The sequence below is a fragment of the Meriones unguiculatus genome, chromosome 2 (genome assembly GCF_030254825.1).
Source record: "Meriones unguiculatus strain TT.TT164.6M chromosome 2, Bangor_MerUng_6.1, whole genome shotgun sequence".
NCBI classification, from domain to species: Eukaryota; Metazoa; Chordata; class Mammalia; order Rodentia; family Muridae; genus Meriones; species Meriones unguiculatus.
In genome coordinates this window covers 170,280,487-170,305,632 of record NC_083350.1, presented here as the reverse complement: position 1 = coordinate 170,305,632, position 25,146 = coordinate 170,280,487, and the positions used below count along the sequence as shown (strand labels likewise).

The 25,146-nt window shown below is 42.6% G+C and overlaps 1 protein-coding gene across 3 annotated transcripts in view; it reads right to left on the bottom strand.

Moving 5' to 3' along the window:
* Kcnab1 (potassium voltage-gated channel subfamily A regulatory beta subunit 1) overlaps positions 1-25,146 on the bottom strand; it is a 377,926-nt gene that overhangs the window by 64,998 nt on the left and 287,782 nt on the right. For all 3 annotated transcript variants that reach the window (XM_060378390.1, XM_060378391.1, XM_060378392.1), the window contains exons 3-7: positions 17,067-17,104; positions 13,828-13,907; positions 11,775-11,819; positions 9,204-9,248; positions 7,401-7,444 (exon numbers count right to left, since the gene is read on the bottom strand). In XM_060378390.1, the coding sequence (XP_060234373.1) occupies positions 7,401-7,444; positions 9,204-9,248; positions 11,775-11,819; positions 13,828-13,907; positions 17,067-17,104 (252 nt within the window). The remainder of the gene's footprint in view (positions 1-7,400; positions 7,445-9,203; positions 9,249-11,774; positions 11,820-13,827; positions 13,908-17,066; positions 17,105-25,146) is intronic.

The window sequence follows — 25,146 nt, the reverse complement described above, 5'->3', positions numbered from 1 at the left end:
CCGGCTTAGAACTAATATTTTTGGACAGGTTTCTAAAATAACGAGTTGATGGCAAACTTTCAACAATGGGCGTAACCTGAAGTGCGGCAGCCTTTCAGCGTGGCAGCTTTAACCGTGTCTGAATGGGGAATTGGTATAAAGAGTCTGCAAGGGCTCTAGTTAAACGTGTGTTTTATCGCATTTCCCTCTCACTTTCTTGCTTTCCTATCTGGCTTGGAAAAATGTTGCTTTAAACAATGTCCTTGATTCCCTATATTCCAGTTTCATTTGTGTAGTCCTGTGTTAGCCACCCACTTCTCCTATTAAAGGCACCTAGTCTGCTCAATTAACCTGTAGCTTCACATTCCATTGGGAAACACGGTTTTCATGAGTGGGCATAAGTGTTCACGATCATGGTATGTGAGAGAGGACCACTGTGACGATTCACTTTGCTCAGAAAAATGTATTCTTTAACTGAGAAATCATTGATGGTCTTTCTTTTAAAGGAAGGGTTGGGTTTTATCATTTGGGCATCACTAGAAAGTTTCGAGCTGAGATTTTTTTTTTTTTTTTTTTTGGCCACCTCATTTCCTATGCTGAGCTGACAGCAATGGTGTGTGATTTGGTGTAACTTTTGACTGTAAAATCTTAAGAGGAATGTACTTATTCTGACAATGAGACTGTGGAGGTTTGAATAAGAATGGCCCCCACAGGCGCAAAGCTTTGAACGCTTGGCCATCAGGGAGTGACACTATCTGAGAAGTGGTCTTTTGCTGGAGGGAGTATGCCAGCAGGGGTAGGCTTTGAGGTTTCAAAATCTCATGTCAGGCCCAGTGTCTCCCTCTTCCTGCTGCCTGCAGATATGGATGCAGAACTCATGTCTGCCTCCATGCCACCATGATTTCTGTCATGATAATAATGGAGTGAACCTTTCACACTGTAAGCAGGCCCCAATTAAAGGCTTGTTTTATTTCATGTGCATTGCTGTTTTGCCTGGGTTGTTGGGTATTGACAAGTCCCATGGTACAGGACACTTACACTTGGTGGTGCTAGGGCAGGCATTGTGATGGCTGGACAGGCTGGGCCTGACTTTGGTATCCAAATTGTATATTAAGCCTTAGCTTAGTAGTTATGTTTGGAAGAGAAAATTGGACACTTTCGCTAGGGTAGGGGGTGGCCATTCATTGTGGCCTCCTCAGTATGTCACCAGCTCAGGACAATGTCCTCCATAAAGCAGTTGTGCTCATAAGACAATGCTGATTATTGTGACAGAATGACAGTGTTCTTTATGTAATGGGCATTATGCTTCATGTAAATTATTGAGTTTTACTCCCCATAATGTAACTCTCTAATGCAGGAATACTTGTAACCTGTGTTATAGTCAATGACACAGAGATTTAAGTAATTTGTCACTCAGCTCGAATGTAATAAACAGTCAGAACTTACATAAGTGTTTGCCTGGTCTCAACGCTCATATTCATATAAAGAAACACCAAGAAGCGAGAGATACAAACCTCGGGTAAAGACTTTAGAAACAATGAACATTAATAATAAACACTAGGGCTGAAACTGTGTATATGTGTGAGAGAGGGAGGGAGGGAGGGAAAGATAGAGAAAGGGAGAGAGAGAACTGCTCTCAAAAATCTCCTTTTAAAATTAAAATTAAGTAATTGAGGGCTGGTGAGATGTCAGTGGCTCCTGCTGCCAAGACCAGTGGCCCAAGTTTGCTCACGGGGACCACCATCACAGATGGATAGAATTGACTCCTGCAAATTGTCCTCTGATCTTTACACTGGAACCCTGGTATCCGACCCCTCCCTGTACCTAATAAAATACAATGTAATAAAAATTAAAATTAATTAATTGAACATCAGAACTATCTTTTTCTACTATCAGTCTGACATATTTCACAGTAATATGAATATTCATATCTCAACAAACATCTCCAACCTCCAGCTGAATTAACCATCCTGAAGTTAAACATTATCTTTTAGATTAAGCTGGTGTGGAGGGAGAAGCTCATGCTGAAACAGCCAACCGGGGATCAAGGGGATCAAAAAAGAGTAAAGAGCACAGTTCATAAAGAGCTCCTGAACTTGACAACATCAAAGCAAACAACTCCACAGAAAAACAGCGTAAAAACACAAAAGGAAAATAAAAAGCATAAAATTACAAAAAGAAGTTTGGATTTACTAATAAGTGAGTAAATAAGTTAAATCACTTTATTTGACAAGGATTTTTATAAGAAAATAATTTTTAAAATACACCTTATTCTTTGACTTAAAACTGATTGTAGAATCTACCATATATACAGAAAGATGATCATTTATGTAATTCATTATCATACCAATGAGTTGTGTGTAAAATATATTTTAATTGAGAAAAGATCCAAAGTTTAAGTTACTATCTACAACTTGATTCTATTATTTTATATTTTCATATTCATACATGTGCATATTTTGTTTTAATCAAATCAACCTTCCAACCCCTCCCCCATTTTCTCCCTATCCCCCAACTACTTTCCCCTCCCAATGTCATGAGCTCTCTGTTAAAGCCCACAAATTCACTTAATGCTATCTGTATGTGCTTGGGTCTAAGACCATGTCCTGGGGCCTGGGTAACCTTTCAGGTACTGTGTGCTTGAACACCAACTCTCCCTACCCTAGCAATCATCAACCTCAAGTGGCTCCTCAAGCTAGGGATGGAACTGCATGGGCCCCTTCGTAACCCATGCTGGAATTTTTGGCTGGCTGGAATTTTGTGCCTGTCTTGAGCATGTAGTCACAGCCATTTAAGTCACAGCACTCATTTAAGTGGGTATGCAGCCAGCCAACCAGATAAGCAAGTTAGTGCAGGGAAGGGAAAGGATGTGAAGGACATGGATCAGATTGTCAAAATGGAGGAGAGAATGAAATGGGCCCCGGAATGTGGGGAGTGTTGGTGGTGGAATAGGGGATGGTGGCTTTATTTATTTATTTATTTATTTATTTTTTAAGTTTTGACAATGTTGGGATTTCATGAATGAAATTATTTCCAAAGAAGGAGAGAGACTCTGCCTTAATCATAATATAAAGGTATAAATCATAAATATAAAGGTATAAAAATCTTGGATCACGCATTTGTTTTACTAGGAATGAACCCAGGTCTTGAACCTGCCAGGCAAGCACCCTAACTCTGATCTACATGCCCAACCATTCTTGTATTTTATATTTTGAGGCAAGGTCTCAGCAAGTTTCCCAAGCTGGCCCTCACTCATACTGTTGATCAAGCAAGCTTTGACTTTGTGATCTTGCTGCTTCAGTTCATTGAGCATTGGGACTACAGGCATACACTATCAGGTCTGGCCAAAAGTCTTAGATTTTCTATAAATTGTTCATGAAGTAATACCCAGAACCTGGAAACAACCCAGATGTCCCTCAACGGAGGAATAGATACAGAAATTGTGGTATATTTACACAATGGAATACTACTTAGCAATCAAAAACGAGGAAATAATAAAATTTGCAGGCAAATGGTGGGATCTAGAAAAGATCATTCTGAGTGAGGTATCCCAGAAGGAGAAGGACACACATGGTATATACTCACTCATATAGTCTACCCTATAAGATAAGATAAATCATCTTATCATATCATACCCTATAAGATATGATAAACATAATGAAATCTATACACCTAAAGAAGATACACAAGAAAGAGGACCCAGGGTAAGAGGATCAATCCTCACTTAGAAAGACAAATGGGAGGTGCATTGGACGTAGGAGAAAACAAGTAACAGGACAGGAGCCTACTGCAGAGGGCCCCTGAAAACTCTACCTAGCAGTGTATCAAAGCAGATACTAAGACTCAGATACTACACTCAAACCTTTGGCAGAGTGTAGGGAATCATATGAAAGAAGGGGGAGTTGGTATGATGTGGAAAGGATAGGAGGCCCACAAGGACCAAATATATCTGGGCACAGGGGCCTTTTCTGAGACTGACATTCCACCAAGGACCATGGATGGATATAACCTAGAACCTCTGCTCAGATGAAGCCCGAGGTAGCTCAGTAACCAATTGGTTTCCCATAGTAAGGGGAACAGGGACTATTTCTGACAGGAACTCAATGGCAGGCTCTTTGACCTCCCTACCCCCCAAGGGAGGAGCAGTCCTGCTAGGCCACAGAGGAGTTTGCAGCCAGTCCTGAAGATACCTAATAAAATAGGGTCAGATGAAAGGAGGAGGTCCTCCCCAATCAGTGGACTTGGAAAGGGGCAGGGAGGAGATGAGGGAGGGAGGGAGGATTTGGAAGGGAATGAGGGAGCGGGATACAGCTGGGACACAGAGTTAATAAAATGTAACTAATAATAAAAAATAAAAAAAATTAAAAAAGAAAAGAAAATGTAAGATTTCCCTCGTTGTAGCAAAATGTGCAAGTGTAAAAATATTTATATACAGGCAGGCAATAAATAAATAAAAATTAATCAAAACTCAGTCCTCTCAATGAAGTAAACTAGTATGACTCTTGCAGAATTTTATTTCCTGTTTATTTTTAATCTACATAAAATTCTGAGAACCATGGGGGAGAAGAATGGCACTGTTAGTTAATTTATCCAGGGTCAGAAAACCTTTCTCTCTCTCCCTCTCTCTCTCTCACTCTCTCCCTCTTCCTCTCTCCCTTTCTCCCCCCCCCCCAATTTTAGAAGTATAATAGTGGGTTCCTGAGCAAGGGGAGCAGGGGTTATCTCTGTCATAAACTCAGTTGCCTGCTCTTGATTACTTCTCCCTGGTTATGGGGCCATGCCAGGCCACAGAGCAAGAGGATCCAGGCAGTCCTGATGAGACTTGATAGCTATGGGCACATGGCCCAGGAGGAGGACTCTCCCTTTCAGTGGGCTATAGGAAGGGTATTCAGGGAAGAAGGGGGAGGGAGGGACCAGGAGGAGATGAGGGAGGGGGCTGCAATTGGGATATAAAATGAATAAATTGGAAAAAATAAAAATTAAAAAAGTGTAATAGTGTTAACGTGCCCAAATAAAAGCAGGAATGTTTAGGTAATTATTCATAATAGCCCCAAAGAGTGAACAATCCAAATGTACATTAACCAATATAAGGATAGCAAAAGTATAGCCTGTCCACATCATGGAATATTATTTGTTACAAAAAAAAAAAGAACTATTCCATTGTGTAGATATACCACAATTTGTGCATCCATTCCTCCACTGAGGGGCATCTGGGCTGTTTCCAGCTTTTGGCTATTACAAATAAGGCTGTTACAAACATGGTTGAGCAAATGTCCTTCTTGTGTACTTGAGACTCTTTTGGGTATATGCCTAGGAGTGGTATAGCTGGATCTTGAGGAAGCACTATTCCTAGTTGCCAGAGAAAGCACCAGATTGCTTTCCAGAGTGGTTGTACAAGTTTACATTCCTACCAGCAGTGGAAGAGGGTTCCCTTTTCTCCACAACCTCTCTAGCATGTGTTGTCTCTTGAGTTTTTGATCTTAGCCATGAAATTTGCAGGTAAATGGTGGGATCTGGAAAAGATATCCTGAGTGAGCTATCCCAGAAGCAGAAAGATGCACATGGTATATACTCACTCATATAAACATATAATATAGGATAAACCTACTAAAATCTGTACACCTAAAGAAACTAATCAAGAGGGAGGACTCTTGCTAAAATGCTCAATTCCTATCCAGAAAGGCAAAGAGGATGGACGTCAGAAGAAGGAGAAGAGAGGGAACAAGTCAGGAGCCTGACACAGAGGACCTCTGAAGGGCTCTGCCCTGCAGACTATCAATGCAGATACTGAGACTTATGGGCAACCTTTGGGCAGAGTTCAGGGAATCTTAGGAAAGAAGTGGGAAACAGTAAGATCTGGAGAGGACAGGAACTCCACAAGAAGAGCAACAGAACCAAAAAATCTGAGCACAGGGGTCTTTCCTGAGATTGATATTCCATCCAAGGACTATGCATGGAGATAACCTAAGACCCCTGCATAGATGTAACCCATGGCAGTTCAGTATCCAAGTGGGTTCCATTGTGATAGGAACAGGGACTGTCTCTGACATGAACAGATTGGCCTGCTCTTTAATTACGTCCCTCTGAGGTGGAAGCAGCATTACCAGGCCACAGAAGAAGACACTGCAGCCACTCCTGATGAGACCTAATTGACTAGGATCAGAAGGAAGAAAAAGAAGACCTCCCCTATCAGTGGACTTAGGGAGGGGCATGCATGCAGAGGGTGGAGGAAGGAGGAAGGGAGGGATTGGGACAGGAGGAGGGAGGGAACCACAGGGGGGATATAAAGTGAATAAAGTGTAATTAATAAAGAATTAAAAGAGAAAGAGAGAGAGAGAGAGAGAGAAGTGAAGTACGAACACATGCTTAGTGTGGATGAACACTGTGCCTAGTGAAAGAAGCCAGCCTCAAAATACCATCAGTCATGCAATCTCATTTATATAACATGTGCTGAAGTGTCAAATATTTAGAGGCAAAAGTAGTTTGTTGGGACTGTGGAAAGGAATGGTAAGAGACTTGTTTTCTTTTTAAAGATTTATTTGTTTTTCTAAATTTTTATTTATACGTGTGAGAATGTATGGCATGTGTGCAGGTGCCTGAAGAGGCCAGAAGGGGATGCTGGATCTCCTGGAGCTGGAGTCACAGGTGGTCATGAGCTGCTCGGAGTGGGTGCTAGAAATCACACTCTGTTCCTCTGTAAGAAGGGAGGAAGCACTCCTGACCGCCAAGCCATCTCTCTAACCTTGGCAGCTCCCAATGAGCACAAAGTTACGGTGATCTGTAATTATACTCAGAACCAAGGAACTGCACGTTTTAAGTGGGTGCCCTTTTGTGGTGACACATGTCACATCTCAGTAAGACTCTTCAGTCATCCCTGGTCTTCACTATAGCAGCAACGGCAGAACGCCAGACAATTCACCTTTGCCTTTGGGTCTTAATGTCTTCTTGTATCTCTATGCTCTCTGAGCTCCACCCAGGAAGAAACATGATTGATTTTTTTTCATAAATATTTTTTTTCCTTTCCAATGTGTATTTTTAAAATCTTCTCTCATATATCACATCCTGACAACAGTTCCCTCTACTCCTCCCCTTAGTTTTTGCCCTCTTTCCCTTACCCACTTCCACCTCCCTTCAAAAAAAAAAAAAAGAACAGGCTCCTCAGGGACATTAGCCAAACATGGCATAGCAAGCCACAAGAAGACCAGGCACACACCATCACACTAAGGCTGGACAAGGCAACCCAGTAAAATGAAATGGGTCCCCTAAAAAGGCAAAGGAGTCAGGGACACCCACAGGAACACCAAAGAATTCATTTGTAATATATATGCAGAGGACTTAGGTGTTTTGGACCTATTTTGCGGATACCTTCCTTGAAACAGGGAGCCCACAAACAAAAATAAAGTGGAAACGTTAGCACTCACCTTCAATGATATGCTTTCTTGACAATCCTCTTTCTGTTTCAGCTCTGCAACAGAACAGAGGCAGGTGACTTTGAGTGGGGAAGGCTGTTTTATTTTCTAAAACTTTTTTCAAGATGCAGAATAACCATCAATCTTTCTTAGTCTGCACTGCTAAGTTTTTATCATGTTCTCAGCAAATTCTGCACCATTGGCTGCAGAAGAGAGAAACCTGGTGGACAGCACCCCATGTATGGAGACCCTAAGAGGTGTAGCCAGGGTATTGATATCACTCAGCTCTAGGCCAAGCTTCCAATCAGCCACTTTCACTAGAGAACACAATCCACAGCTCAGCCTTCTAGCTTTGTCCCGAACTGACGTAGAGAAGAAAAATAGTCTTGGCATAGTTTATAGGTTTACTCCATGGTGGCCATGCTACTGATATTAAACATTTGAACGAAGAAGCAAATTTGAAAGCATCTTTTGACATTGAAAATAATTTAACAACGATTGAACAAAGAAAGATGCAACAAACCTTCCATAAGCCAGCACCCAAAGGGACAAGACAAACCTTTGATGACAGAACTTCTGTCATTCCAGAAAAACCCAAAAGTCTGGGCAAATAGAAAGGATGTAGGGGCTGAGTTGTTAAGTACGGATGAAACATCAATACTTTGGACAGCTTCTTCTAAAAACATGCGGCTGGTTTCATTTCTGAATTATTTTTACCCTCAAGGCAAGGTTTCAGGTACCATTGAAAGCATAGGAATTGAGGACACCACGAGTCAAATTACAGAAAGTGGACAGCTGTATCTCTTATGGGTAGGTGCTATATTATCTAAGAGGACAATAGGAACAAGTCTAAAGCCCATCTTTAACTCTTCATATCACTAACAGGCTCAAGGGCCATAGCAGTGTGAGCGTGTGCGTGTGTACCCACATGCCTTGTGCTTAGAATCGTCCTAAAGAACTAGCGTGGGTTTCCTAGTTTAAAAGACAAACTGATGACAACAACAATAACAACAGGGAAACACAGCAAACTAAACCAAACAAACATAACACAAGCCCCCTGGCGGTTCTCCCTACCTATTACAGGGTAGGAAACAAGGTTTTGCATGCTTCTGGTTTGTTACTGTTGTTAAAATCCCAGCATCTCTGTGGTTTCTACGAGAAGTGCAGGGCCGGCCATTGCTCTGTAAGGACCAGCTTGCTGCTTTCTTACACGCTCCCTGGGTTTTGCTGAATAATGTAAGCACCAGTTCAAACACTAGCAGGCTGGTTCACGGGAAGCCAGCTCAGCACGGCGCTCTTTCGCTTGTCCTGCTGGTGAGTGACATGGGGTGAGCTTCTGTTACTCCCCAATGAGATGGTCTTTTTGATGAGCAAACTCAGAACCCTCGGTAGAAATGATCAGAAGCTTGGACACGGAGGCAGACAAGATATTTTTATCTTTGCCTTACGTAGAAATCTTTGAGTTTTTGGCAGATTTGAGGAGCTTTTTCTTTTGTGATGCTTTATTTTCCTTTCCTGATTTTTTTGAACTCTGTTTTGGAAATGGTTCTGAGTATGACACTGAAAAAATCTACACAAGTCATTTAGTAACAAGTGGCCATCTGCTATGCACTGAATTTCTTTGGGAAATCTCTGTTAAAATGTAATTTTAACATAAGATAAGGTCTAAGATAATTACTATAGACCAATCAATTTTAATATGAGTTAAATGTAAAATGGTTGCTTAAAAAAAAAGAAAAAGAAAAAAAGCAGGAATTGTCAGTCATTTTTTTTTTAATCTCATAGAAAATAAAAAATAAAAGGGATTTAACTTACTTTCCACCCCAGTAGAGTTTGGTTGTGATGACCAAGCTGGACCTCCTGTATATCAAAGAGACACAGAGAAATAGTGAGTAATTTGTGGGTTGTTGACAAACAGAATCATGTTATTATTATAGCACCCGAAGGATTTGTGATAGTACCTCACATTAAAAAAAAAAAAAAAAAGATGGAGGTGGAGCTCTGAATCCGAGGTACCAAAAGGAAAGAGCAACAGAAGCTGGGGAGTAGTGACTTGAAGTCAGACACCAGAAGGGAATAAGGGGAAATAATTTTCCCAGGAGGAGGGCTGCCCGGCCTGTCTGTAAACCGTGTTGCCATGTGTACTGAGTGGGAGGTGACCTTGGAGGTCAGAAATGGTGCCTGAGAATGTAGGTGACTTACAGCATGAGTTGCTTTACTAGCTTAAAAGAGCAGCCACTAATTAACACTTATTTAGAATCTGGCATAACGTTGATTGCCTGTGAACCTTTCCTGGGAGGAGGCCTCCTCTCTGCCAAGGACGATGGGCCCAAGTGGCTCTGCGTTACTCTCTTACGCAATCATCACACTCAGCGGCAGTCGGAAGTGACGGGCTGTATGGGATTATGAATGATGAGCTAAAGCCTCGTAGCCAGGAAATGTTTAAATCTCTTGCCAGAGGTCCTGTCACTTTACCGTAAAGGAATGAAACATGGAAGCCGTGTTAGCAAACCTGTTACCTTCTCAACGGCCTCGCTGAAGGGCCTCAAATGCTCTGCTCTTCCTGATCAAGAACCATCCTTTGAGGACTACAGGACTACAATTTAAACGTGTGAGGCAGTCAGAGCTCAGTGCACTTCAGTGTCGAACGAAATCTTCTGAGATCTTACAATTTTTGGGGATTGTTTGAAATACAATGCATGTAAAATTCTGTCAGCGGCAGTCTAGATGTCACAGCTCTAGGGCATACAAGCCGTGTGTGATCAATGATGACCAGTGGGAAATGATGGGCACAATTCTGACAGCTTGGTGGCAAAACGAAAGATCTGTGGAAAACGTCAGTAAGCCCATACCAGTATGCTAATTCCCTGAAAAGCAATTTGAGTTACAGAAATGGAAGGTCTGTGAATATAAGGTCCTAGGGATGACATACTCCAAAAGGCCTACGTACTTTTCATATTAATACATCAAACTTCCGCTGTCTGTGATGACCAACAGTCTGCACAGGGGATCCAAGTCTCCTTTAGCAAGCACTTTGTATCTTCCCCAAAAAATGTTTGGAATATTATAGAAAATGAGCATAAGCCCTTTTGATTATTCCGAGCAAATATTATGCTAAAGCTTCACCTTCTATCCAGACACTTAAGTTAGACCCTCCTACGACACTGTCTGCCCACGTGGGTGTGCACACTAGCACTTATGCTCAAGTGGCAAGATTAGGTGGAAGCCTGGCAAATTGACTGGCATGGAGACTCCTGGAGCAACTGCTCAGGGTGGAGAAAGATAGCGTGAGTGTAACCCAGGAAGACAGCAGGCTTCGCTTTCCCCTCACTTTGTCAGCCTGGCACTTCAGCAGCCATTTTACAGTCTGGGCAATCAAGGCTCAGGGAAGTGAAATTACTCTGTCTGGACAATGTGTGTGGCAAATGACAACTCAAGGACAAGAAGCCAAGCCAGCTAGTTGAATAGCTTTTATAAGCTCTATGCCAGGATGGCATGGTTTCTCTTCTCACCAGTCTCCTCCTGGAGGCAAATGAAAACAGTATAATGTTTTCATAGCACAGTAATAACTCGAGGTGTTATTTGCAAGGCTTCATGAAAGATGGCTTGTGAAATATTCATACTAATCTATTTCCCACAAGACATGTATGACGGGTCTTGCAGTTTAGGAGGGTGGGTTAATGCTTGCTTCTTCTTTCTCAGGCAAGGGGCAGTCTTCTCCTTGCTGTTGGTCTTGCTGTGCTGTGTTGCACGACAGCCCAAAAGCCATGCAACCCTCATTACCTCTTGCTATGGGTATAGAGTTGGTGGAAGGGAGGGATGAGCACACTCTGACTTTCTTGATGCTCTCAGGGATACTTCTCTGAATACACAGAAACCAGAGGGCCTGGCACCCAGGATAGATGTTGGCAATTGTATCCAGGTGAGAAAACTTTAGGCAATTTTCCTAAGGGCTTTTTTTTTTGTTTGTTTGTTTTGTTTCATCTTTGTACAGAGAGTTGTTAATAAAATGAGTGGTGAACATAAATCTGTGTGTCTACAGAGATTCCTGTAACGCTCTTTCTTCACTAATTAGAAATGCAGCCAAAGCTATGAAAATGCCACCTTCTTTTATGCACAAATAATCTCATAAACAGTCTCTTTATCTCTGCTCAACCCCACCGTGATTGTGATTCCCTGTAGTCAATGGCCATGTAAAATTCGAAGTTCAAGTAACAGACTCCCTGGCATTTATTTCCAAACCATTGAAGATTATTTCTTTACCAAATGTTGATTATGTTTTGGACAGCCTTTTGTTCCAGTACCATGTGATTTTATTTTTTGCTTTTCTGGTGCATATTAGTAAGTCTTTAAAAGGCAAACAAGCAGTTATGGTAAATGTGGTACCTCCAGCCTTTCTTCTTGATGATGCTCCCCAGAATCACCTCAGCCCTGAAGGGGGAAACACACAATATCTTACAATGCGGTGTCTCGGAAAAGCAAGAGTCAAGCCAACCCCAGAGCCAACCCGTTTTTGAACTCTCAGTGCCTACAGATCCCCAAAATAGAAGTGCTCTCAGCTGGTTGCACAGTCTCCACTGTTTCTGCTTGTGCCCGCAGAATCCTGCTCCCAGCCATTCCAGAAGCACCTGCCAAATGCTGGCGCTGGCAGGAGACTGCCTGTGGTCCTGACAGAAGAAACAGAGGAGTCATCTGGCAGCTTGTTCCCACACAAAAATATCCCACTTGGTGGTGTGTAATGAGAGTCCAGGTTCCCCCTCTATTGTGGTGGAACAATTCAGTTGTGCCCAGATGACAAGAGACTGCAGACGGCTTTAACAGGAAATATTGGTTCCCAGGTGATCTTGGAAGCAAAGAAATAATCTGCATTGTGCATTCAGTTGTCCTCAAGTCCAGGGTTGCAGTTATAGTGGTCCGTATGAGAATGTCCTAGCACTGAGAAGGGTTTGTCTTAGGACTAAGATATGAGGAGACACTGCAAAAGAGCTTTCCTGTCCCTGAAGTAGGGCTGTGGGAAGGTGTGCTGAAGACATCCTGTGGTTCTTTCCCCTGCCGATTCCCCGGGCAGATTTATTAGGATTGAGGAGGCTAAAATGTTCTACATCCTTCCCGGTAAGATGCTGAGTGGGAGAAGCAGTGGGTCTCCCTGAGATTGGAATGGGGAGGTTCATGCAGGTCGCGCTTTGCTCATCACCGAGCCAGAGATGATGCCATTGCTATTATCTGATGTAAACAAGAGTTGTTATCAGAGGGCACAGACCCCAAAGAAATGATGGTGCAGGCTACCTGTGGAGCATGCTCCAGATGGACATTGGATGGCATCAGAGTCTCTTTTACTTCTTGTTTGCCTGCTGTTTCATGTACCTTTAGAGAGTGGGACCCTATCCCAATTCCACAGTGGCCATAAATCAACAATGATTCAAATGGCTATCCCTCATAGTAGAAGTTACAAACAGGTCTCTAGCAGATTTACTGTGTCCCCCTTTTCTGCCTTTAGCCTGTTTGGTGCTGAGCAAGACTCAGCAGAGGAAACTCCTGAGAAGAGGGTGTGTAAAAAGTAGCCTGGCCTTACAATGCCTACTTTCTTTTCTTGGCTTCCTTATAAACAACAGGGATGTGGATGCCCAAGTCCTCTGATGGTCTTTACACAGAAGACAGGCTCGTGAAAAAGGGGAAATCAAGTAAGAAAAGTGTTCCTAGATCATTGGAGCCCACTGGGCAAGCTACTGTAACTTTCCTAAGGGAGAGGGGCAGCCAGCCTGCTGTGGCCATATTCCACTGTCCCCTGAGAGGCCAGCAGCGATGTTTTCTTCCTTTGCTGATTGAAGTTGCACACCCATGATTATTCCAGGAGAGCAGGGCTCAATGCCTATTCTAAAATACACTAGTCAAGTTCTGTGCTTCTGCTTGGTGATCTGGCCTGACAGAGCATCAGCTATGTGTCCTGACTTAACAGGCCATATTTAGAGTGCCAAAAACAACACTTTGGTCCGAGGGAAATCTCTAGAAATCACTCGTCAACACTAGCAGGGTCTCTCCTCGGCCTGCTGTCTTCAGAGTGAGTAGGCTTTCAAGTGCCCTCTTGCAAAAGTTGTTGATTTCTTGGTATCATTTAGGAACCACAGCTTTCATGAAGAGCACCACAAGGAAAGGATATCAAATAATCACCTAAAACTTGTCTGTCCCCAACTGTCATTTCTCCAGCACCCATTTTTCTTGCATTTCCTACCCTTCAGCCCATTTTTCTTACAGGAATGGTTTGGGTAGGGTCCTAGGACTCAATACTCCCAAATCTAGTGATGGGGATGGCTGAGAAAGAGCGCGCCTGCCAACATGTGCCCAAGAGGAGCAGCCCCTCCTCACCAACACTGCCATGTCTGGGCACACCCTCTTGGTTCCATGGATGCCATGTGAGGGACAGAAACCGGTTCTGACTTACTTCCCAGCAGCATAGACCTCGGCAGTGTCGAAGAGATTAACTCCGCTTTCATAGGCAATAGTCATCAGCCGTTCAGCAACCTGCAAGAGGACGCAACGGTCAGTCAGAAACCCAGGCAGCTTCCTAGGCCATGCTAAACCCTTCCAATACCTTTCCCTCTGAGATCCCATTAACCACTCCTGTTTTTCTCAGCTGCTGTGAGTGACAAGAGAAAGAAAGAAGACGAAGGCGTGGAGCAGGTGACCCTTCTCGCCTCGGATACAGAGTACATTGTAATACCACTTCTCAGGGCTCGTGTTTGGTTGCCCACAGCGCACTGAGGGGCTCAGATCTGTGTTTCCCACCCTGCTGGGAAGACCGTGTCCGATAACACCCTCTGTGACATCTAATCTTGCTGACAAAGAGGACCATTTATACCAACACTGACTCTATCTCTCAACTCCTTTCTGCAAGCCAATAGTTTCTGGCAGTTGGATGACTCCTGACCTAAAAGCTTGTGACTTTCCTCAAGGCCTCGCCAACTGTGCTGATGAATCACAGGCCAGACAATCAGGACTGTTGTAAAGCTCCTGCCACCCGCAGTTCAACGGAACAGTAAGTAGTCTCTCAGGAGCTGCTGCTGAGTCAGCACAGCGGGAGGGAGTAGGGTCCTCCCCCCCCAACTCCGAAGGACCAGCTCCTCTCTGCCTAGGCTGCACAGACCAGAGCTCCTGTTCCATCCTCTGAGCTGCTCAGTGTGAGAAGGGTGGCAGGAGAGTAGAGGGATGTCTGCAGCAATCAGCCTGAGGGACAGCAGTAGCAGCATAGTATAGAGCAGAGGAGGCGTCTTTTTCCACTTTGCTGATTAACTTATTAGAGGTTTGAAATCCTTCCTATTTCTCAAATCATTACAATTGATTTTCCATTTTGTTCTTTGACGGTGGACTAAAGTTGCTTTCAGCAGCGTTTCTAAGATCGACTGTTTCTGCAGTTTTAGAAATTAGCCTCTCAAGACCACAGATAGGCTAGTGTGTGTATCCTTTAGCATTGCCCACAGAAATGGAAGCAGTTACTGCTTTTAATTTGATAATATTAAAACATCATCTTGAAGCAGAGCTGAAAAGTAAAGCAAATATAGTTTTCCTTATTCTGATTGCCTAAGTGTTAGAGATTACCATACTTGCAGTAAAAATTATATCGTGCATCATACAGCATATTGGTGTGTTATTTTTGGGAAATGTAACAATTACATCTCATCTACAGAGAAGATTTGAAATGGAGTGACTTTCCAACCACAGGATCTGAAGACTCATGTGGAATAATGGGAAAACATTAAATTGAGTCTGAATACTAGTTTTAGGGCCTTGATATAGTTTTTGATCTGAAATGTCTTACAAAGGCCCCTGTGTCTGGTCCCTACCCTGTAGCATTATTTGGAGGTGGCAGAGTTCTTAAGAGACAGGTCCTAGTAGTGGGATCTTACTTTACTACGATCCTGCCTCTCTTCACTTCATGGTGCCCTTGTCCTCTATTTCACACTCAGCTATGACGAACTGGCTTACTACAGGATCAAACTCAATAGCACCAAAAGAATGGGAAAATAAACCTTTGTTTCCTAAAAGTTAATTGCTTGAGGTCTTCTGTCATAGTAATGGAACATGAACCCAGTCCTTGCATGTCCTCTTCCTGTTTATAAATAAACTTGGGCAAATCATTTGGCCTTTACAGATTTTCAGGGTTTCTGTTGTTGTTGTTGTTTGTTTCTTTGTTTTATCCTGAAAATTGAAAGAGATTCTATGAAGGGATCCCCTTCTCCCTCATGGAGCCTGGAGGCATCAGGGATTGACCTCACTTCCTCAACAAGAGCATTAATGGCCTATGAACCACATGTCTGGGAAAGGTCTTGTGAGAGAAAGGTCTCTCACAATGAGAGAGTCTCACTAATGAGATGCTGCAGAGAATTCTTGGAATACCTTTCCCCTCTTCACAGAATTTCTAGAAACAGCACTTTTGCCCTGTTCTTTTTGAGTCTTAACTGTTTCATTCTTGTTACCCAAAGAGGAAGTTAATGCAGAGCGCTGTATAGAGCAGAGAGAAATGTTCTCTTCCTATACTTACAGTTTAAAAGTCAAAACGAAAGCCATCTTTTTGGCTAGGCTAATGTGGGCGTGGCTTAGTGTTATCTGCTATTAAAGCTACCCCAACTACACTACAGATGAGAAAATAAGAAATAAATCCCCAAATTCCGTGCTGTTGGATGGTAAATGTGCTCGCGTTGTTTTCAAGAAATGATCACTCATATGTGTAATATGTGTCTTGGTTTTTATTTGAAAGGCATACAGCCAAGGTACTAAGTTTGTTAATATCAGTGCTAAGTACCTCTCCAACAAGAGGCTGAAATCTTCAGGGTTAGGGATGTCACACCGTCCTGAAGCGGCACTGCTAATTACCTCACCCAGCACGTTGTGGTGTGGTCATTTGAACCTGCTTTGCGTCATGACCACCTGGAAGTCTGAGAGAAGGCAGAACGACCAGGGAGGTGAGCTCATTGTTATCGGCTTATGGTTTTAACTGGAGAGAACAGGCGGGGTTGCACTGTTCAGTTGTGAGTATGACTGGGTTTGGCTAGTCCTCCTCGTTCCTCTTTGCAGACAGGTCTGCAGGAACCTTTCCACAGCGGCTCTCCAGAAGAACCCTACATGTCCAAACATGGGCTTCCAATATCAGAGAGCAGAGGCAGTGTGAAGGGGAGAGCAGAGAGGCGGGGAGAAATAGGTCTGCTCACAAGCTGGCCATCGTTGTCTTTTCCTTCCACACACTGCACCAGGTAGGTTGCACGCAGGCTGGAGACCTTGGCTGTGAACTTAGCTCCCTCCTAACTTTCTGCTTACTTTGTGCCTGATTGTCTGTGGCTTTGCTGTACTCCTGTGAATGGGCCTCTGTGCTACCCTCATACATCCCTACCTGATGCCAGGTCTCTTGATGTGCACCCAGGTCCTCCTAAGGGAGGGAGGACCTCCTTCCTTAGCTACTGGGAGTGACTGTTGAAAGACCTTTTGCTGCCAACCCCCCTCAAACTAGGCCTGGCTGGAGTCACCTCAGCCAAGATCTGCTTCTAGGCTAGCCTTATCTAATGACTGGGCAGCACAAACAGACATACACACACACACATACACACACACTCCAAAAAATAAAAAGTTAAGGAATATCCCTATTGTACATTTTCCTCATCAGAACTGTAGAAGCTAAAAGTGGCTTACCTCATCTGAAATTTGACCTCCGAATGTCACCCATGTTCCTGGAAGAGAGTAAACATTTGTGCATTAATTGTAGCCATTTTTTTTTTCATATTTACCTAATAAGAGGGGACTTTTATATCAGAACAGGCAGTTCACAAATGTGGCTAGCAGAAGCCCCACGCAGCCTGTTGTGTAGCTCCTTCCCCCAACTTCCTAAATAGTCCAGAGAGAGCCTGGTCCCTTTGGGGGAAGAGTGTTTCTTCAAGCCCCCATGGATGCTTGTGGCAGGCAGCCCTGCTCTATGGGAAACTTTGCTTCTGCTGTAAGAACAGATGCACGCGAAATCAGTGCTATGGAGCTCACCTTGGCTACACAGCTCTTTTTCCTCTTCTGCAGTTAAAAGGTCTGTTCTGAAAGTGAGCTCAAGAAAGTGTATGCAGTCTAAGTGAGCCTGACCTTTGCTCACGTTTCTTGTCTTTGCCTCCAACAAGACTTTGTTTTGTATTTTCCGTTCTCTTTCAAGACACTCTGCCAGGCTCTGTTTACAAGACCCGGGTGGTGACATTTAATCTACTTTCAGTGTATGATATGCTCTGCAAAATCTCTGTTGGCTTTGGGTGAAGGCAAAGGAGGAGCCAGGGCGAGGACAAGGAAGGCAAAGGAAGGAGGTACAACCAGCAGCATGTGTAAGGCAAGACGCTGGGCAAGCACCTGCCATGCTCATCTCTTCTTTCTGGGCAAGCACCTGCCAGCAAGTCTCTTCTTTCTCCACTTTTTTTTTTTTTTTGAGCGTTAAGTATATCAGATAAAGACTTAACACTCACATGCTTAGGATAGCGAGGTGAACGTTACAGTTCCCGTCTTTAGCTCACAGTTAGCAGTTTATCTTGATAAATGCTCTAACTGAGGCAGACACAGGCACTGTGACAGTGGGCGCTCTATCTAGGCCTGAGGGGAAAGCACTTCTTAGAGAAGGTGACGCCTTGGTTGAGTCTAAAGGGAGCAGAGAGGGACGAGGTAGGCATTTCAGATACAGATCAGAGCTTGGGAAAACAAGTAGGCAGAGGATGTGAGTATGCTAATGAGCTGTATATAGACCATCCAGCCACGGGGTGAAACATGAGTGCAGAGGGGGAGACCTGGGCTAATAGTTACAGGGCATGAAAGGAATGCTGTTGGAAACTTAATGTTCTGCCCTTCACTGTATCAGTCACAGCTACGGCTGGGACACACCTTCTAGACGCTATATAGTATCATAAGAACTTTTTTTTTCTTGAATCATTTGACAGACTCAAAAGGCAATTTTATTATCCATGTTTACAGCTGAGAAATCTCACATTAGCCAACATGCTAGGAAGATACTCCAAGCTTTCACAAACATGCTCGGCTTTGAGAGTGTCTTAATGGTTTTCTGAGTGTGCTCTCTATCTGCAGAGGTTGCGATGGACAGCCCACAGCTGACCTCAGCTTGCAGGACTTTTCCACTTCACTTGGATGGAGTTAACTAACTTGGCCTTCTAATAAATTTTGAATGAGTTACTGACATTTAAACACATAAGGAATTTCTTGTTTTCTGAAAAACATTTGGATTTTCAGTAAACACTGACAACAAAGGTCAATATTCTTTCTTGGTTGGCATGCCCCAAACTGAGAGGCAGGAGGGTGCTTTTGTGAAAGAATATGGTGAGCACCCCCACCTCACTGCCTGGTGTATTCTTAACATTGAAATAAAATGGTTACTGCTTTGTACCATATGTTTATTGCCATTTTTCTTACAGCAAAAATAAGAGGAAAACGAACTTGTACATTAAAAACAAAACAACAAAAGGCAGAATTGAGTATTTTAATTAAAAAAAAAGCATAGACTTTTCTCCCCAAGGAATATTCCAAAGGAAGAATGCTAATGGAAAAAGGCCTATCCTAAGGCACCAAAATAAAACTAGCCATGACTGGTACACAGAAAAGATGGTCTTTGAAAAATGTAATGGCCTGCAGAAATGGCAGTGTTTGGTTTTCAATGGGAATCAAATAAGTGAGATGCTGTGAAATGCAGCTTGGTATTAAGTGAAAAAAATTGCTTGGCATCAAAACCTTTTCACAGACTACGTAGTTATAAGAGTCCCTTTGAACATGGCAGAGATGATGTGTCTAGAGAACAAACAAACATTTGAGAATGTTAGTGGAACTAGCTCCGCATGTGAGGTATATAGATGAGAACATTCAGCACAAGTTGGATTATCAGAGTCACTTTCCATTGCAGCAAATGACAGAGCAGGTGTGAGCGACAGCACCCTGTTGACTACTTAATTTGTGGTATGGTGAGAACTTTGAAGGAGTCAAAGAACTTCTGGATGTGGGCTCAGAAAAGGAAGAATATGAGGAATGTCGTGTGTGTGTGTGTGTGTGTGTGTGTGTGTGTGTGTGTGTGTGTGTTACGGGGCAAGTCTCAGATGATTTAAAAACAGTATATACTGGTCAAAGTCAGTGTTGCCAGAGGGGGGTGGGGTTACTGCTGAGCCTGTCAAGTCACCAAAGATGGCACTGTTTTGTAGGAACACTATACCTGAGTCCCTTAATTTTCTCATTCATTATAAAGTGCTTTGGGCAAAGAGCTAAAATGGGACAAGCCGCAGATTCAGTAATGAATTTCACAAATTAGCTATTCTTCTATATCTTTAAGCAAAATCAGGTCAGTTTTTGCTTAGTGGATTTGCCAGGTAGCTTGTGCTGTGCAAGCAATTCTTTTATTTGTTTGTTTTAATTGTTCATGTCATCAATGGGAATAGACCCATCTCTACTGAGTCCTGAAGATTTCCCTGAGCCTGAGTTTCTTGCTGATCTTACAAATCATCTGTTCTTGAACACTTTTTTACAGGGACATTTCTTGACTTACAAAGGGGTTATGGCCTGGTAAAGCTACTATGTGTTGGAAATACCATAAGCCTAATGCATTTCACATATCTCATTTACCAAATATCCTAGCTTAGCCAGCAGTCTAATGTACAGGATCAGCTGTTTCCTCGAAGGCGGGTTAGCTGAGCAGGGGTTTCCCCATCTGCCACTGCCCAGTGTCATGACAGGACATTTTATTCCAGGAAAAGGTCAAACAAAAAATCACATGCAAAGTATGAAGGTTTGGGGTTTAGCTCAGTGGTAGCATATTAGGGTAGCATGCACAAGGCCCTAGATTTCATCACTAACACCATCAAAATCAAAGTATAGTTTCTACCAAATTGCAACATCATAAAATTATAAATTTCTAATCAAGACACTGTTACTTTAGAAACTGTTTTTGCCTACATTATTATTTGCTGCCCTCAGACCTGACAGAGCTGGGGGTAGTCGCTTATTGAAGAATGACAGTCCATTTCTAGATGAGAATTACAGCCTAGCATTCATCCTCCAAGACGATGTCATTCAAAATTGGATTCCAAAAAGTTCTCTGATTTTAAGTTTCATTAATTAGTTACTGAGAGTATTGAAGATGAAATAAACTCTGAAAGCCAGAACTGTATGTACATCTCAGAGGAAGAGAAGGCCATTCTCCATTAACTGCTGACAGTGATTCCAGCCATGATGGGATGACCCTAGCCTTAGGAGTAGTTCTATTCCAAAAAGAATCAGAAAAACAAAAGCGAAAATCAACACAACTCTTCCATGCCACTTTTCAGAAGTCAGGCTGTATTGTACCTTCAAAACTTCAAGCTAAGTAAGTAGTGAGTGTCAGATACGTTATTGTAGTGATGACAACCTAATAAAGCCACATATATACACCATAACTAAAGAATAATAGTGTTTCCTTTTTTGGAAGTTAGGTACTATTACCTTCATCTTACTCTCTTCAAGGGGTCTACCTCCCTTCTTTTACACACTGACTATTCCCCAAAGCCCTAGAATCAAAGTGGGGCATTAGCAGATGGTTGGTCAACGCTGGTTACGTTGAACTGAATTGCCTTTTGACTACTGTTAGTCTTCAAAGTACTGGGGCAATTTCCCACCAAGCATATTTACTTTGATTTATTGAAGAACGATGAATAATGCCCATTGATAATTTACCAGTTGTTCTAGTCCCTAAGTGGCTGAGATGTTTCCCACCACCCCTGGGTACACCAGCCATCTCCTTTCCTGGAGAAGAGCCCTATGATAACCCTACCCCTTGCCTCAAGGACTCCGGGAGGAGGAGTGGTGACACTGTGGGAAGATGTACCCACTATCACTGGAGGAAGAGCTAGACGCCACAGTCCTTGCTGGAGAGTCAGCGGTCTCCGATTTTATGCTCTACTGTATTGTCTCCAGGAAAGCTAAGGTGGTTTGCTATTTAGTATGATTCTCTTACTCACAAGATGGTGTGGAAGGAACTGTGGTCATTCATTAAGAGAAATACTGTCGTTCAAGAGTAAACAAAGTAAAGAACCCAGAAATCCTAGGCCTAGCAACACGGTCTGAGGAAAAGGCTCCAGGGATGGGTTTGGGAATGTCTAAACAAGTGTCTGAGGTAAGGCTGAGGAGTTCACTTCTTGAATTTGTCAGTTCTATCAACTCAAGGGTAGGGATTGGAGATACATTTGCTAAGGAAGCAGTGTAGTCAGGCAGGCCTGGGCTGGAGTCCTGAGTCCTTGCTAGGGGGATAATGGCTGGTAGCAATAAACAAACAAACAAACAAATAAAATGTTAATACAATATCACCATAGGATTTTTGGGAGGATACTGAAATACAATAAAGAGTTAACAGCCTCTACCTCAGTGCCACCATTAACTCCCCCTCTTAGCTTCATGAGTGTTAAACATTAGAATTTCCCAGAAGCCCCATTCTGTGGTTTTGATCATTTGTATCTACCAACTTGTTGCAGCCCGTTACCTGTATACTTAACAAGCATCCATAGGATCTGACTGTGTCATGTCACAACCAAAAAGCCCTATGGTGGCCACGGCAGATTTGCACCCTTCTATTGCAGTGACTGGAGCACAGCTCAAGGCCACAACTCCTGCAAATGACGCAGATGAAGCGTTCCTCCTCGTTCTGGCTTGCATCTGTCAGTGTTTTACACAGAGCCTGGCCTTTATTTTTGGATCCAAGCTGCCGTCTAATCTTTCATTTTTGGCTTCTAGTGTGTTGCTAATGAGCATCTGGCCAGAGTTAACAAATGTGGTATCAACTGGGCCTTTTCTTTTTACTTTGATTACCTTTTCTTGCAAGAACCAGTAATACCACCCAGCCTCTCAGCAGGTGAGGTTGGTTTCCTTTCACACCTGCTCTTTACAAAGGCACCCGAAATAGCAATAAAACTAGACAAGGACGTGGTGGAGGCCACGTGGAATTAAAGTGTGCCTCTAAGGCAGGTGACAGGCAAGTAGTATTCCCATTTACAGAGACAGAAAGTGTCTTCTCTCTCACACATGCGCTTTTAAGAACTAAAAGAACCATTTAAATCCTTTTTCTACCACTTGGTAGAGTAAAATAGGAAACTACAGTTAGATGAGGAAGAAGCTCTCAGTGTCTGCTGTACAGATTCATTGTTTCTTCTAGACCTGTGGGTTGGTGACCCCTTTGGGGGATCGAGTGACCCTTCTACAGGGGTCACCTAAGACCATCAGAAAATCCAGATCACAATTCACATTAGTAGCAAAACTTGTTATAAAGTGGCGATGAAAACAATTTTGTGGTTGTTGGACACCACAACCTGAGGAACTGTATTAAAGGGTCGCAGCATTGGGAAGGCTGAGATCCAGCCGCCGCTCTAGACTTTTCTATATGCTCCTTCAGCTCTATGGGGAAAACACCACTTAATTCTACCAGTGAGGTCACCCAGTGTCAGACCGTGGCTTGCCAGGGCTCTCTAGTGGTAGGCTGTCCAAGCCACACTGTCCACAGTCCCATGCTGGTTCTGGGTGGTGATGTGCCTCCTTCTCCCTACCTACCTCATGCTCCATTCCAACTGTACGTCTGGCTGTCCCCAACATCACTGTGCCTTAGGGCTCTGTCCACATTCCTTCCCCTGCCAAATGTCTCCCCTGTGAAAACCTCTGTTATGATAAGCTCTGCACCACTTTCCTCTCTCAGTTTGTGCATCTGTGGATGAAGAGTGGCACATACCTGCCTCTATGTATCCGAGTGACCTCCACGCTTATGCATTCTCTCCATTTAACCTGAAATTGTGATTTGTCTAAGGGCTTCATTGGTCTGTAAGCAACGCCCCAATCTCATGCACAAGAAACAGACCCAACTGTTAGTTGGCACACTCTTCAGAACTCAAGACCTGGTTGGAGCTGGCTAAGGACAGGGTGTGATATAACTGGAGGGTCCTGAGGCAGATTGCCCAGGAATGGAACCTGTAGCAGAAAGGAACCCCTGGCTGGCCGTGTTGTTTGGATATCACAGAAACATCTGTGGAAAGATGGATTCTGACCTTCTGAGCCTGTGAGCATATTTAAGGTTTTGAGAGTTAAAGGGTCAGATACAAGTTCTCTATGGTCTTTATAAAAACTGTACAAATATTTGATCCTTCTTTCATTTGCCCCCTGTCTCTGGTTCTTCCCCACCCCTCCTTTATTCCTCCCTTTTTGTTTCCTTCTTTAATTTAAAGATTTTTGTAATTAGGTGCCAAAGTTCCTAGCTCCATGCTGTTTTAAGAGTTATTTCAGGGCAAGTTTGCCCAGAACCATTTTGTTCTGTTTCTCCATTTGTCTGGTCAATACAATTTAAAGACAACAGAGTGGTGTTGAAGACAGGATGACAGGAATGTGACATTAGACGTGGTTAAATCTTAGAAGGGTATTATAAAGCATATTCATATTATAAGTAAGGGTAGCTCTTCCTCCAGAAGAATGATGCTATTTGAGCATCATTCAGATGGACATTTTGGTACCTAGACATTAGATTAACCATAACTATCAATTTCAACCCACAACCTCCCCTAATAAAATGTCATTACAAAGACATGATTTTTGAATTGATTTGGTTTCTTGAGTCTCTTAGGAAAATTCAAAATAAAACAAAAAAGCTTAAAATCCTTGGTTTTTCTTCTCTGCTTTTATTTCTTTTGTCCATATTACTGAAGCATATATTATTACTTTTCTAATCTGAAGCAAAAGTTACTTTATTTTTACGGAACAGTCCATTTAATAAAAAAACGTCACAACAAATCAAGACTCTTTCCACTTCCTGATCATGGAAAAGGGACACTGGATGTGGTTTGTCATATTGTGCTCCAAGTTTCTTGGTTATAGTGCCTAATATTGTTCTTGTACTGATGTTTATGTACTGAGGATTTTTTATTCAAATGAACCTTGTAGGGCACAAAATGCTCGGTCTACAGCATCAGCAAAGCTTTCTTCATGTTACTCTTTAAAAATATATTTCTCTTGTAAGAAATATGTAGAGTAGTTAATGTAGGCGAACTAAACAGTATTAGAGTAAAAGCAGACATTATAGGATACAAGAAATAAATACATTTTTTGATTCTTAAAAAATTCAAATATTTTTAATATCTTCTTTCAAAATGTGACCTACCACTAAGATTGGCAATGCTTTCCCCATGGGAGATCTTTGCACAGTTCCTGGATATAGTCTGTGCTCAAGCACATATTTTTTTTCTCTTTTGGCATCTATCATTCTTTCCACAGCAATTTACTACGGGTAAAATGTGGAAAAATACTCTTTCCTAGAAATGTGAAAGTCAGTGTGACCTTCTGTACCATTTATTTGACCTCTGAACAGTTTGTTGAACCATTGTCATCACTGATAGTTCAGAGAAGTGTTCTACCTCAAACAGTAATAATTTTGAAAACTTTAGTGTTTCTGAACATAAAAACACAGAGTGAATTAGTGTGGTTGTTAGGATCTGCTAAGAAATACATTTTAATTTCCTGAAAAGCAAGGAAAATGTCTAGGTAAAAACAAGAAGACAATAATTATAAAAACCATGAAAATGTTTTGCAATAGTCCTTTCAAGGTTTTCTTCCCGGGCCACGAATGGCCAGATGTTCAGGATATTAAATATTATAAAAGGCAAATTTTGTGTTCTAGAAGGAGGAATAGTATAGTATTCTTACTGAAGCAGGAATACACATGTGATGTTTGACTAAGAAGTTCTTGAACTAT